The following is a 12,988-nucleotide window of genomic DNA, read 5'->3' on the forward strand; positions in this document are numbered from 1 at the left end:
AAATTTCAAAAAGGCCAGGTATGGGACAACAGGGAGAGGTGAGAAGTTGGCAAAGGTTTACCCTTCCTGAACAATTTATTTTTCTTAAGCACTTTGCTGGTGAAATAAACCCATTAGTGGATCAAATTTCATGGATACCAGCTCCCCACTCCACTTCATCAAAAATCTATAAATGACCCAGAAGTTCACATTAGGCTGGGTGCCATGGCATAGCCTTTTAAGAAACCCCGGGGATTTCCATGGCTCTTCAGCACCTTAGTCCTGTCCCTGCTGATCCTGCAACCAGTACCTTTCTCAGGCTACAATATGAGGCCATTGACCTCATTTCTATATCTTTTCCATCTTCTTCTCCTCTTTTTCCTCCTCCTCCAACACCATCACCTCATTCACCTCCTCCTGCTGTTCCATTTTTCTTTTTTTCCGGTAGTTTTGGGGATTGAGCCAGGATCTAAGGCAAGCTTGGCAAGTAATCTACCACTGAGCTACATCTCTAGTCCTCATTTCAAATCACCAGAAAGTTTAGGAACCCATTCCTTGTATCTTTTGTATAGACTAGTAATACTTACACAAAGAAATGTAAAAAAAAAATGGGAATTTTTTTTTTAACAGGATGGATGGGTTTTTCATGGTGGACCCTTCATATCCATGGATTCTGCATCTGTGAATTCAACTAATCTCAGATTGAAAATACTGGTGAAAAACTTGAACCTGTACTGATCATATCCAGACTTTTCCTTCATCTTTACTTCCTAAATAATACAACATAACTATTTAGATAGCATTTTCATTATATTAGGTGTTATACTTAAATTAGAAATGATTTAAAGTGCATAGGATGAGATGCACAGGTTATATGCATATATAGCACCATTTTATATAAAGGTCTTGAACATCTATGGATTTGGGTTTCCATAAAAGGAGTCCAGGAACCAGTCCCCCATGGGTACCAAGATATGACACTATTCTTTTCTGAAAGATCAATAATCTGAAAATATTAGAACTGAAAACATGGAGTAAATATGACAGTTTTGAAGAGTATATGCAAATATAAGGAAATAGTTCATATTTCAAGAGAACCTAACTAATTAACTCTCATTAAAATCAAGTGTGAGTCACCCAAATTTTCAAGTATTCCTTTTATGTTGAAGACCATTAAGTAAATAACATCTTACAAAAATCCTCTCCCCAAAGAGCAGAGCCTTTAGCTTCTCCTTGAGGCAGGAATACACTCAGGGTGGGCCCAAAGGTGAGCAGAGCTCCTGGGTTGTATTCAGTATGGCTAACAAAAGCTGAATGGGAATGCCAGTGGACCAAGCCTGCCCTTGGACCGTAACTGGAGTGAGTGTTCAGTGGGAAGGGGGAATGTGGGAGGACTCACTCATTACACACTGCTGTGTTCGGTGTTACTCACTGATAGCAGAGCGCAGGATGTCTGTGTTATTTTGTTTTTCAAGTACTTTCCCTGAACCCAAATGGAACAAAGCAAGCTGAGGTTACTCTTAATCCTAGAGGAAGCTCTTAAAGGTTGTGCAGCTTGGTAGAAGCACCAGCAAGTTCCCCGGACATCTGTGAGCTTTTCCTGAAGGGACAACAGTACCGGGGGCTAAGAAAACACAGCATTTGTGTTCAGTGATCAAGCAAGAGTCTTTCTCTTCAGGGCTGTCAACGTGGTGAATTTCTTAACCATATTCTGTGGCTGAATCAGTTTTGAGGTTAATCTATAGATGTGGAGAGCTTCCCAGTTGTTCATGGAAAAAACAAAAAGCAAACAAACAATAAAATGATATTGCTCCTATCCTAGGAGGCATTTTCAGGGAGTTTTGGAATAATCTGTTCCTTACTTCAGCACCTATCTTTAGTTAATACAGTGAAGGAAAAACCCTGCAGGTCCTCAGCCCTGGCTTCTAACATATGCAGGCCCACAGATAAATACAAGGAGTGATTATGGCAAGACAGGGTTAAGGATAGCTCTTTCTCCAAGAAAAAGTATAATTATGTGCATATTTAAACTCTGTTTTTTTGTTTTGTTCTTGTTTTGACCAGTAAGTGAAAGCTGAGCTTTGGAATTCTTAATCCTATCCTGTTGCTATCAGACATGATTTGGGTATTTGTGAAGTGAAATTCAGGGTGGAACGGTGATTCCCTGAAACTAGTGGACCAGTAAACGTTTGTCCTTCCTCTTGGACAAAGCCAAGGAGAGTGGCACTCAAAAGACATCTCTACAGATCTAGCCTCAGAATGGTCAATAATGTAGGCAAGTCTTTGTCTCTTAACAGCCAGGGCTATTCAGATCTAATGTAATTTAAGAACATTTCACAACGGATAATGGAATAGCTTAGAAAAATTTCCTTGAAACATTAAGATGTAGTACTTCTCCCCTAAATGCAGGAAATACATGACAAAACTCCAGCAGATGCCTGAAACTGAGGATAATATCAAATCCTATATGTATGATGTTTTTTTCCCTATATCTACATACTTAAAAGTTTAATTTATGAATTAGGCACAATATGAGATAAAAATAATAACTAATAAAAAATAGGACAATTATAATACTATACAGCAATTAAATTGCCAACATCTCTTCTCTAGGACTTTGGGGCCATTATTAAGATTAATGGGCAGATATTATATACAGCAGGATACACTGGACAAAGTGATGGTTCAGATACTGGGTGGGTTGACATGACATTGCATCAAGCTACTCAGAATGACACATAATTGAAAACTTATGATTTGTCTATTTCTGGAATTTTCCATTTACTATTTTTGCCAGCGGTTGACCTCAGATAACTAAAACAGCAGAAAATGAATCCATGAATACAGAAAGAATTTGATTTTCTTTTTACTGGTGTATATTTGTATGTTAAAGAGGCAGCAAGTACCTTCTAAATACTAGGCACTTGGATATAGCCTAAAATTGAATAATTGGACTGTTAAGAATTTGAACGCCATGAGAAGTGGACCCTGAGACCAGATCTGTTTGACCAATCATTACACAGTTAGTTAACTGAGCCAGGACCAAATATAACATTCATTCATACACAGCCCAAGATGATGTCAAGACTTTTCATTCTGGCATTAGCTTTGTGTGGCTTAGTTTTTTGTCTCTCTAAAGTGTGAAATTACCATGTATGCTAGAAAAAAAGGGTAATTTAATATTTTTAAATACTGAATCACTGAGTAAAATATCTGTGGGCTCTTTACTAACAGGACTGAATTTTAGCTTGCTAGAACTTCTATATGTGTTTTAATGGCAATGTAAAAATTAAATCAAGGGATCTTTCTACTGTGTCATTCAAAAAGGAAAAGCTTTAGGGTCAGTAAAGAATTGATCTGTATAAATGCAATCAATGAAAATGACCAATTTTCAAAAACAGGGTGGGGCAGGCAAACATTGATTTTGACTTCAGTGTCCCTCCACAGAGGGATGGTGGCTCTTGGCTCTAATTTCAATGATTATGAAGTACAGCTGAGGCCCCACAGCTGAGCATTTAAGGGAAGTACCAGGAATAGGGCATTCTTTCCCCCGTTGCCAAGAGGGCTTACTTCTGGGAGTCACATCTGGCTTTCAGCTCAGAGAGTCCTCTGAGCTCTTGCAGCCAAGCCCAATGTGTAAGTCAAGTGCTGTTGGCACATCTCAAAGCATCTACAGGAACCAGAGGTGGAAAGCATGTTCTTTAGTCATGTTACTGTCTTTTGGGATGGTAGACCTTTTTTCCCCCAAAATAACTTCCTTAGCTTGTCCATATCTGCTCAAGGGCAGACACTGAGGTCAGAATCTATATGTGTCTGTCCTATCCGGTTCTTGAAAATTGCTCATTTTCATTGATTGCATCTAAGCAGATCATTCTGGTTTCCATCTGTTCCATCTACATAAGCTTTTTGAGCCTGGATAACTTCACTCCATTGAACAAACTCAGAATGACCCTCTGGTATCATCCTTGAAGGTTCAGTCTGCTCTTCTAGGTTTTTTTTTTTTTTTGGCTCTTGATGTGTGGGCACACACAGAAAGTGCCATGAGCTGGCAGCACTGAAGGCTGCAGAAGCCCAAAGATGTATCACAGACTCAATCACTTGTGTCACTAAATACTTGAATTCTGGTGTATTATTCACAGCACAAAATGCTCCCAATTCAACTAAAGACTCAGAAAGACCAGCCTTATCTTTCAACCTGGGTGAAAGTTTTTCACTATCCCCCTCCTCACCCCAGTGCTCATTGCAGAAGGCTTACTAGTGATATTGAACCCTGATTTTCTGTGTTTAAACCAAATTTATGAAATCCCCTATCAGTGGAGTAAATCCTGCTAGTCCATGTGCAGTGCCTAACTTGTTTTTTTAAATAGCTAAAACATTGGTAATAAACAGCTCCTCAGAATCAAGAATGGTCGATTTTGATTGTCATGCTAGGTGATGCACATTCAGTCCAAAACAGAACTTAGGATATTCAGGAACTAAGGCTTATGACAGCAAAATAGTAACGAGGTGGTATGGAAGCTCCCTCTCCCCAATGTCCCCCTTTAAGAAAAATTGCCATAGGATACCTGGATTTCTCTATCTTGTGAAGAATTTGTAAGAAACAATACAAGTTTTAACCTTTTCTTTTGTTTCTCTTTCATAAAGCTTTTCACAAATGCCAACCAGTTCTGGAAAAGATGAGACCAATGACAACATCACAATATTTACAAGGATCCTGGATGGGCTCTTGGATGGCTATGACAACAGACTGCGGCCTGGGCTGGGAGGTAAGTATGCTGTTCTTGGAGGAGGCCGGCCAGGCCCCAGGAAAAACCTAACCACAGTCTACAGCTTGGGTTACTGTGAGTCAAACAACCCCTGAAAGAACCATCACATCTGGATGTCCTGAGATGGTTGCTCCCTCCTTGCCAAGGACCCTGTATCCTTTATTATTGTTTCCCAGATGCAAAGAGCTGGGGAAGGGGTCTCCCTAAAATGTCCCTGCAAACTCTTCTTCCCAGAAGTCCTATTCACTTAGTGAGGAAGCAGTTATTTTTAAAAAATTTTTAAATTTGTTTTAATTAGTTATACATGACAGTAGAATGCATTTATGCACTTTGATATAAATAGATGGGATATAATTTCTCATTTTTCTCAGTGTACATGTTGCAGAATCACATTGGTCATGTAGTCACGTATATACATAAAGTAATAATGTCTGTTTAATTCTACTATCTTTCCTATCCTCACATCCCCTTCTCTCCCCTCCCATCACTTCCCTCTACCTAATCTAAGGTAACACTATTCTTCTTTAGTGCCTCCACCTTATTGGGAATTAGCATCCGAATATTAGAGAAAACATTTTGGGATTGGCTTATCTCGAGAAGCAGTTCTTAAGTGTTGAATCCACTGTCCAGTATTGTTTTTTGCATCTTTACGGGGTGTAAATTTGATTTTGACTTTGGCCATAATTATAATATTTATAATAGTCTCCCCTTATTCATGGGAGTATGTTCCAAGACTCCCAGTAGTCGCCTGCAATTGTAGGTTCTACAAAACCCTATATATACTATGATTTTTTTCTGTATATACATACCCATTATAAAGTTTAATTTATAAGTTAGGCATTATAAGAGATTAACAACAATAATGTATTATAACAAGACTATTATAACAATATATGAGTATTATAACAATAGACTGCAGTAAAAGTTATTTTAGAGCAAATTACTTATTTCTAGAATTTCCCATTTAATATTTTTTTATTTGTTGATGGACCTTTATTGTATTCATTTATTTATATATGGAATGGAACCCAGTGCCTCACATGTGCTAGGCAAGTGCTCTACCACTGAGCCACAACCCCAGCTGAGATTCAGATTTATTTTTGAATCTCAGCTCACACTGGGTAGCTGAAACTTCAGAAAGTTAAAGCACAGATAAGGGAAGGACGACTGTGCTTTGAGAGAAACCGATAAAAAAATAAAAAAAAAACTTGATAATGGATTGTTCTTCCAGGGCACAACTGGCACAGCTAATTTTATGGTGAAGATAGTGTGCAGTTTCCAGGCACGTTTAATGTGTTTGGCTATAACCAATTTAGATGTAGTGCATTTGAACTTGCTTCATTAGGTGAAGTAGACACCCTCTGGCAAACACATTCTGGAGGAAAAGGTTTAATTCTCTGATATTTGCATTTTTAAAGGGAGATTCACTTAAAGCATGAATTGCCATTCTCCGACTTTTCAGGAAGGAAAAGACTCCTTGACAATGTCTGGTCTGCCCTCTGAATGGCATTCCCAGGCCCCAGTGTTCAGCACTCCTGTCCCTTTTGGACATATTCAGTGAGGTCAAGGCATAGAGAGACCTGCTGAGTTGTCCTCCGTTCTTGCAGCCTGCCTTACAACTCTGCAGGTTGGGGGCCCTGAGGATACACAGGAGGGCTTAATGGGATACCCTGAATCTCAGGGTGCAGTGGGGCTTATGTTTCAGTGGGGAGACAGGCACCAGAACCACAAAGCACCAAACACCTGTGTATGTACAAATACACATCATAAAAGTAGATGTCCACTGCAAGGAGATGCTGGGAGAGAAAAGATCTGAGCCCATGGGGATATCATCAGGAAGTCTGGGGTCCTTTAACACCCAACACTGGATGAAGCACATTCTGAATGTGGTTTGTACTACAGGGGTTACTGGGCCTCAGTGGTGCCCAGAGAACACACAAAAATTTCCCCAATATTATTAACCACTTGTATCACTTTATCATATTTTCCAATAATTTTAGCTGATACAGTAGTCTCCCATGATAGAAATTTCTAACCATTGAAATGCCATCCATGGAGAAGTGGGTCTTCCCTTCTGAGAGCTGTCCTTGTCTGAGAGCACACCCAGAGCATTTTCTCATTCCTCTTTTCCCTGGAGACTACATGGTGGCTCCATTTTTTTTTCCTTAACTGGAGCTACCCCTGAATCGGCTTCCCCCATCCTGAATTGTCCAACTCTTTCAAAAGCACTGTTTATGCACTGCAGGTTAGCATTCTTACTCCAGGTTTATGGGGGAAGAAGCTGAAGCTCAGGTGTTTATGCTACTACCCAGCTCCCACTGGGAGACTCAGCAGGTCTCTTATGCAGAAAGACAGCCCAGGAGGGCAGAAGTACAATGACAGCCAAGCTGGGCTTTCTTTATGTGATGGACATTTTATTTGCGTTATAGTTGGAGCAGCTTAGTTCCACTGGGTATTCTGACCAGCCCTCTAGGTTTACCAAACACATCATAAATGCCCAAACACAGTGTGACGGAGGTGCAGGGTGAGTCCGTGCGCGGAGCAACCTGTGTCTCTGTTTCAGAGCGAATCACTCAGGTGCGGACTGACATCTACGTCACCAGCTTCGGTCCTGTATCCGACACGGAAATGGTAGGTCACGGGGCCTGGCCCCTCCTAGATCATTCTAAATAGACCCCTCAAGAACTCCGCCGCTGCCCTCTTGGATTCAGATGTCCCCTCGTTTTTGCATTAGGAATACACTATAGATGTGTTTTTTCGGCAAAGCTGGAAAGACGAAAGGCTTCGGTTCAAGGGGCCCATGCAGCGCCTCCCTCTCAACAACCTCCTTGCCAGCAAAATCTGGACCCCAGACACGTTCTTCCACAACGGGAAGAAGTCCATCGCGCACAACATGACCACGCCCAACAAGCTGCTGCGCCTGGAGGACGATGGCACTCTGCTCTACACCATGCGGTGAGCGAGGGCATGGGATGGGGGAAGCTGGCCCAGCCAGGGTTCAGTGCAGGGACGAGGTCACCCGGCCAGTCCCAAGGTCCTGGGGTCCAATCCGTCTGAGGATGGGTTTCAGGGACTGCAGCCTGCGTGGTGCGTTTCAGTGTTTCATACTCTTGCCCTTCCCATGCCACAGCTCATGACAGTTCTTTGCTTTAGCGCCTGTGGGTTCAGAGCCATTAGTTATTTGTACTTTTTTTTTTTAAATTATTCTAGTTCAAGAGCATCTTTGGAATTAGTGACCCAGATAATGTAAGATAGGGAAAATTTATTTTATAAAAATTTCATTGAAACCTTTAAATAATCCTTTTTTATGTTGTAGTCATGCAACCTTTTCAAGTTTTAAAAGTCCATTTCTCATAAACTTTGATTACATTGCACGGCTGAGGTTAAATTTCAGTATTTCTGGTTTCAAATGTTCATTAGTCATCTTTTCCCCTGCATTATTCATTCTCCTTCAGTAAATCAATAAATTGACCATCAAGAGAGGCTCCTTTCTAGTTTCTCAAAACTTTCAGGGTGGGCTTAAGTCAGCTTCAGAATTTTTTTTTTAAATGTAAAAAAAGCCACCAAAGCCAAGTGAAAAAATAAATAAATAAATAAAGCACACGGATAGATGTGGGTTTATGGAATTCCCTGTCTCTTGCTACAATCTCTTAAACTTCATATGTAAAATAAGTAATCATAGTGGAAACTCATATTGCTCTTGTCATCTTTGGAGGCTGTATTTTCTCATGTATTTTCTGAGTAACACTTTGACATGCAAACCTGATTGACAACAGAACTTTCTCCTTCTCGTCATCACCCCATAAGGAACTCCCATGAGCAGTCTTGAGACACAACCCGTGCATTTCATTCTTTTTTTCTTGTACCTTGCTTTTCCTTATAATGATCTTGTGCATGTTCTTCCCATTGATGGATGTGTGGGTTGTGGGCATCATTGCCCTTGGACAGTTCCTTCTCCATGAAGCAAAGTGTATTGAAAAACTAAGAAATGTTGCCAAAATTGAGAATAAGGGCTTGGTCACCTTCCCGAGGAAAAGAGAGGGTATGGAGAGTGCGATCTCAGCCTGTGAGCAGAACCCTGTGTGGTGGCAGAGGAGTCTGCTGGGTCTACCCAGGGTGCTGGGTTGAGGGATTGACTCAGTGTGATCATTGTGGGGGTGCCTGTGTGTTTTTTGTAGGATACAACAGTCCCCATTGGATTGTTGTCCTTAGTTCTTATCACCCAGTCACGGGGGTCAGGTACAAAGCCTAAACAACGCAGCATGAAATGAGCGATTGTATTTCTGGAATACACTGGGAGGCTACCATCGATGTATCACTGCCTGAATCTGGTGGTGGGAGGTAGGACCACCGATTAGAAGGGGAAGAGGTGGGAGAGGGGCTTCTTACTGAGCACCATGTGCCAGCCCTGCAGGAACCCTGCTAGCCAGATGACACCATGACCTTTAACACTCAGAGAAAGCAAGGCTCAGAATTATCCTAGGGTCACACAGCTAGTGATGGGATGAGAATTTGAGCTCAGGTCTGAGCTCATATTTGACAATTGGAAGAATGTGGCACTATTAGATGTAGGGTAGATTTCTTAGTACCCTCTTCAGAGTGTCATGCCTAGAACTAGAAGGGAGTCAGTGAGAGGTGAGAATGGGAGCCACTTGTCGGCAGTAATGAGGGGTTGTTGATGCAGAGAATTCTGCTAATGAGCTGCAAAGTTGATAATGAGTTTTCTTTTTCAGTCATATACAACATTTGGGAATTGGAAATAGTTCCTCTTCAAGGTGCTATGAATTTTAATGTGGTGAAGCTAGAGCTAGGGGGTGATACTGCATGTTACTGACTTAGCCAAAATGATGAGAGGGCAACACGAACCTGTTAAAAATAGAAATCACGTGAAGTGATGTCCCAGTGCCCCACCCCATCACGGGGCACTTGGGGCACGGCCTCTGGCTTCAGCACTGGGCCACGCCTGTCAGGACTTGTGCTCTAATTTGGATCTTGAATGTCTTCTAAAGGTGCAAGTGATAAAAGCTGGATGCCTAGGGTGACCCTGCTGAGAAGCAGTGGAAAGTTTAAGAGGTGGAGTCCAGCCAAGGTATTCTGGTTAATGGGGGTGTGCCCCTGAATGGGATTGCAGGACTCCACATCCTTCCTTTTCTCTCTTTCACTCCCTGGCATAAGGTGAGTGGTGTGACTCCACCACACACTTTCCACATGATGTACTGCCTTACTACAGGACCGAAGCAAAGGGGACAATCAGTCATGGACTGAAACCTCTGTAACTATGAGCCAAAAACCCTTTTTTCTCTATATAAGTTTATTTATCTCAAGTATTTCTTCTAGTAACAGAAAGCTGTCAAAAACACCTTGTAAAACCAATGGTACCCTGATCCAGTGATTCCCAGTTAGTCTCCATCTTAAGGAAATTATTAGAAACATGAACTACGCTTCATGTACAAAGGTATCTGCTGTGACATGACTTGTGATGTCAAACATTGGAAGAAATATAAAAGCTGGTAAATTTTTTAAATAACATTGTGTCTTTAGTTTGTGTGTGTGTGTGTGTGTGTGTGTGTGTGTGTGTCTGCTACAGGGGATTGAACCCATGATCTCACACATGCTAGAGAAGGGCTTTAACCACGGAGCTACATCTTGTGTCTTTAAACTTTGTAATTAGTGAAACATGAAAGTGTAAAACAAACTAGGATTTGTGTGATGCCCTTTTAGTCTAAGACAAATATCTAGAAATGCAGTTACCATCTTTAAAAATGTAGCTTCAGAGTAATTGTATCTGGAGAAGATTTGTATTGTAAAATTCCTATCACATCCCAGAAGTCGTTTAAATGAGAATTCAAAGATATACACAGTTTAGCAGGATGGAATTATTTTCATGGGGGATTTAAAAGAAGCCAAGAGAAAGTCAGCTGCAGATGCCATTTGATCCTAATATACCTGTCAAACAACCTTAGGCATTTGCCTAGAGTTAGTTGACAACGTTGGTTATGAAGAATTTTCTATGACCAATGGGTCATTCTTTACAGGGTTGAAAGGTACAGTTCACCAACTACTCAGTGTAAGCCCCAAAAGAGACACAAACATTTCCCACTGGATCCTCCAAAAGAGAACATTCGGTGCTGGGGGTGTAGTTCAGTTGTAGAGCAAGTGCTTAGTATTCCTGAGGCTCTGGGTTCAATCATATTGATAAAATTATATTTTATTTTATTTATTCTTATTTGTTACATATGACAGCAGAATGCATTCAGTTCATATTACACAAATAGAGCACAATTTTTCGTATCTCTGGTTATACATAAAGTACAGTCACACCATTCGTGTCTTCATACATATACTTAGGGTAATGATGTCCATCTCATGCCACCGTCTTTTCTACCCCCGAGCCCCCTCTCTTCCCCTCTGTCCCTCTGTCCCCTCTGCCCTATCTAAAGTTGTCTATTCTTCCCATGCTCCCCCCCCCACATATGAATATGCCACAATGAAACCCACTATTCTGTATAATTAATATGAACTAATGTCTTTATTTCTTTCTTTGAATACTGGGGATTGAACCCAGGGGTGCTTAACCATTGAGTCACACCCCTATCCCTTTTTATTTTTTATTTTGAGATAGGATCTCTCTAAGTTGCTCAGGGCCTCCCTAAGTCACTGAGGCTGATCTGGCACTTGCGATCTTCTGCCTCAGCCTCGGAAGTCGCTGGGATTACAGGCATCTGCCACTGTGCCCAGCTATGGATTAATTTGTTCAAAAGGACATTTTACAGTACAGATGCTCCCAAACTTACAGTAGGGCTACATTTACATAAACTTGTTGTAAACTGAAAATATCATAAGCTGAAAATGCATTTCATGCACTTACCCCAAATGTCATAGCTTAGCAACGCAGCACACAGTGGAATGTCAGATTCCCTCATGATCCTGTTGCTGACAGGAGGCTGTGATTTGGTTTGCTATGGCATGTTGCTAGCCCAGGAAAAGGCTGAATACAAAATTTAAATATATTGTCTATTAAATGTGTATCACTTTCACACCATGGTAAAGTCATCTGATTGAACAATTACTCCTGGAGAGTCTTTCAGCAAATAGATCTATTTTACAAAGCCATCTCCAAAGCGGAGTTTCAAACATTAGGCATGGTGGCGCAGTCACTCCATCCTGGCCTCCTTTGCAGGGATGGAGGAGTAAGAGACTAGCTCTAGTCCATCCAGGATATTGATGGATGATTGTCACCATGGCCGACTTTCATAGTTGCTTTTGATTCCGGATAGAACTTTTGGTCATTAGTAGATGGGTTCCGATTCCCTGCTAGACAAGCCCTTTGCTGCAGGGTAATTACCTCTGGTAGACACGGCTGGTAGACATGGCCATCTTTCATCTCTATTTCTTTTTCACTCTCCAGAAGTGCAAACTCTTGTGAGGATGCACCATGAGGGGCCTGTCTTAGTCTTCAGTGTCAGAAGAGCAAGGACTTACTTAGGAGGCGGGCTTTCTTAGAATCACATGATTATGTCTGTCTCATAAGAGCTCTTCTGCCCACCCTCACTCTGTCCAACTGAGGGAAAGATCTGGGTAAATGTTCTAGAATGTTAACCATTTCCCCATTGTAACAGAGCACACAGCACTGAGTAGCCTAACACCAGAGTCAGGTATCGAATGCCACTCTGCGTCATCTTCTGTGCACAGTGTTTTCTTCTGTGATGTTTTTATTTTGAGGAAGACAAGTTCTTATATCTGTTTATATTCTGTTTAGACTTTCATCATTAAATGGGCAAATATTTGCCACACATTGAAGAAATAGGAGGTATCGAGAAGATCATGTACCTTGGGGTTATGCTGACTAAACTTCAAGTTCTTGAATTTAGTGGCCAGGAATCCTTGATAATTTCATATTAATCTCTTAGAATAATTTTTTTCCTTTGTGTTGCCTTATTATTAATTATTTTTCTGACAATGTGGAAGAGCTATAGGGTCTAAGACTCTTTTGAGAACAGCTAGCAAATAAGCATATTCTTCGAATGGCCACTCGAGGGCAGCATAGTCACATTTATGTTTGGTGATTCACAACACGCAAAGTAACCCAAGAAACTCACTTGGAAGAAATTGTGTTACACTTGTTTGGTTTATGGATAATGTATTTGAAGAAAATTGAATATATATAGCTAGAATTTTTTTAAATTTTTTTTTGAGAGAGAGAGAGAGAGAGAATTTTTTTTTAATATTTATTTTTTAGTTTT

At 40.8% G+C, this 12,988-nt stretch overlaps 2 protein-coding genes across 9 annotated transcripts in view; one reads left to right on the forward strand and one right to left on the reverse strand.

Annotated features, from left to right (window-relative positions):
* Gabrb3 (gamma-aminobutyric acid type A receptor subunit beta3) overlaps positions 1-12,988 on the reverse strand; it is a 396,285-nt gene that overhangs the window by 343,000 nt on the left and 40,297 nt on the right. The window lies entirely within an intron of this gene.
* The window catches only part of Gabra5 (gamma-aminobutyric acid type A receptor subunit alpha5), a 75,853-nt gene that overhangs the window by 12,381 nt on the left and 50,484 nt on the right, over positions 1-12,988 (forward strand). For all 8 annotated transcript variants that reach the window (XM_040274470.2, XM_040274465.2, XM_040274469.2 and 5 more), the window contains 3 exons: positions 4,624-4,745; positions 7,309-7,376; positions 7,480-7,700. In XM_040274470.2, coding sequence (XP_040130404.1) covers positions 4,624-4,745; positions 7,309-7,376; positions 7,480-7,700 — 411 coding nt within the window. The remainder of the gene's footprint in view (positions 1-4,623; positions 4,746-7,308; positions 7,377-7,479; positions 7,701-12,988) is intronic.

This window comes from Ictidomys tridecemlineatus, chromosome 5, assembly GCF_052094955.1.
Source record: "Ictidomys tridecemlineatus isolate mIctTri1 chromosome 5, mIctTri1.hap1, whole genome shotgun sequence".
Taxonomy (NCBI): Eukaryota; Metazoa; Chordata; class Mammalia; order Rodentia; family Sciuridae; genus Ictidomys; species Ictidomys tridecemlineatus.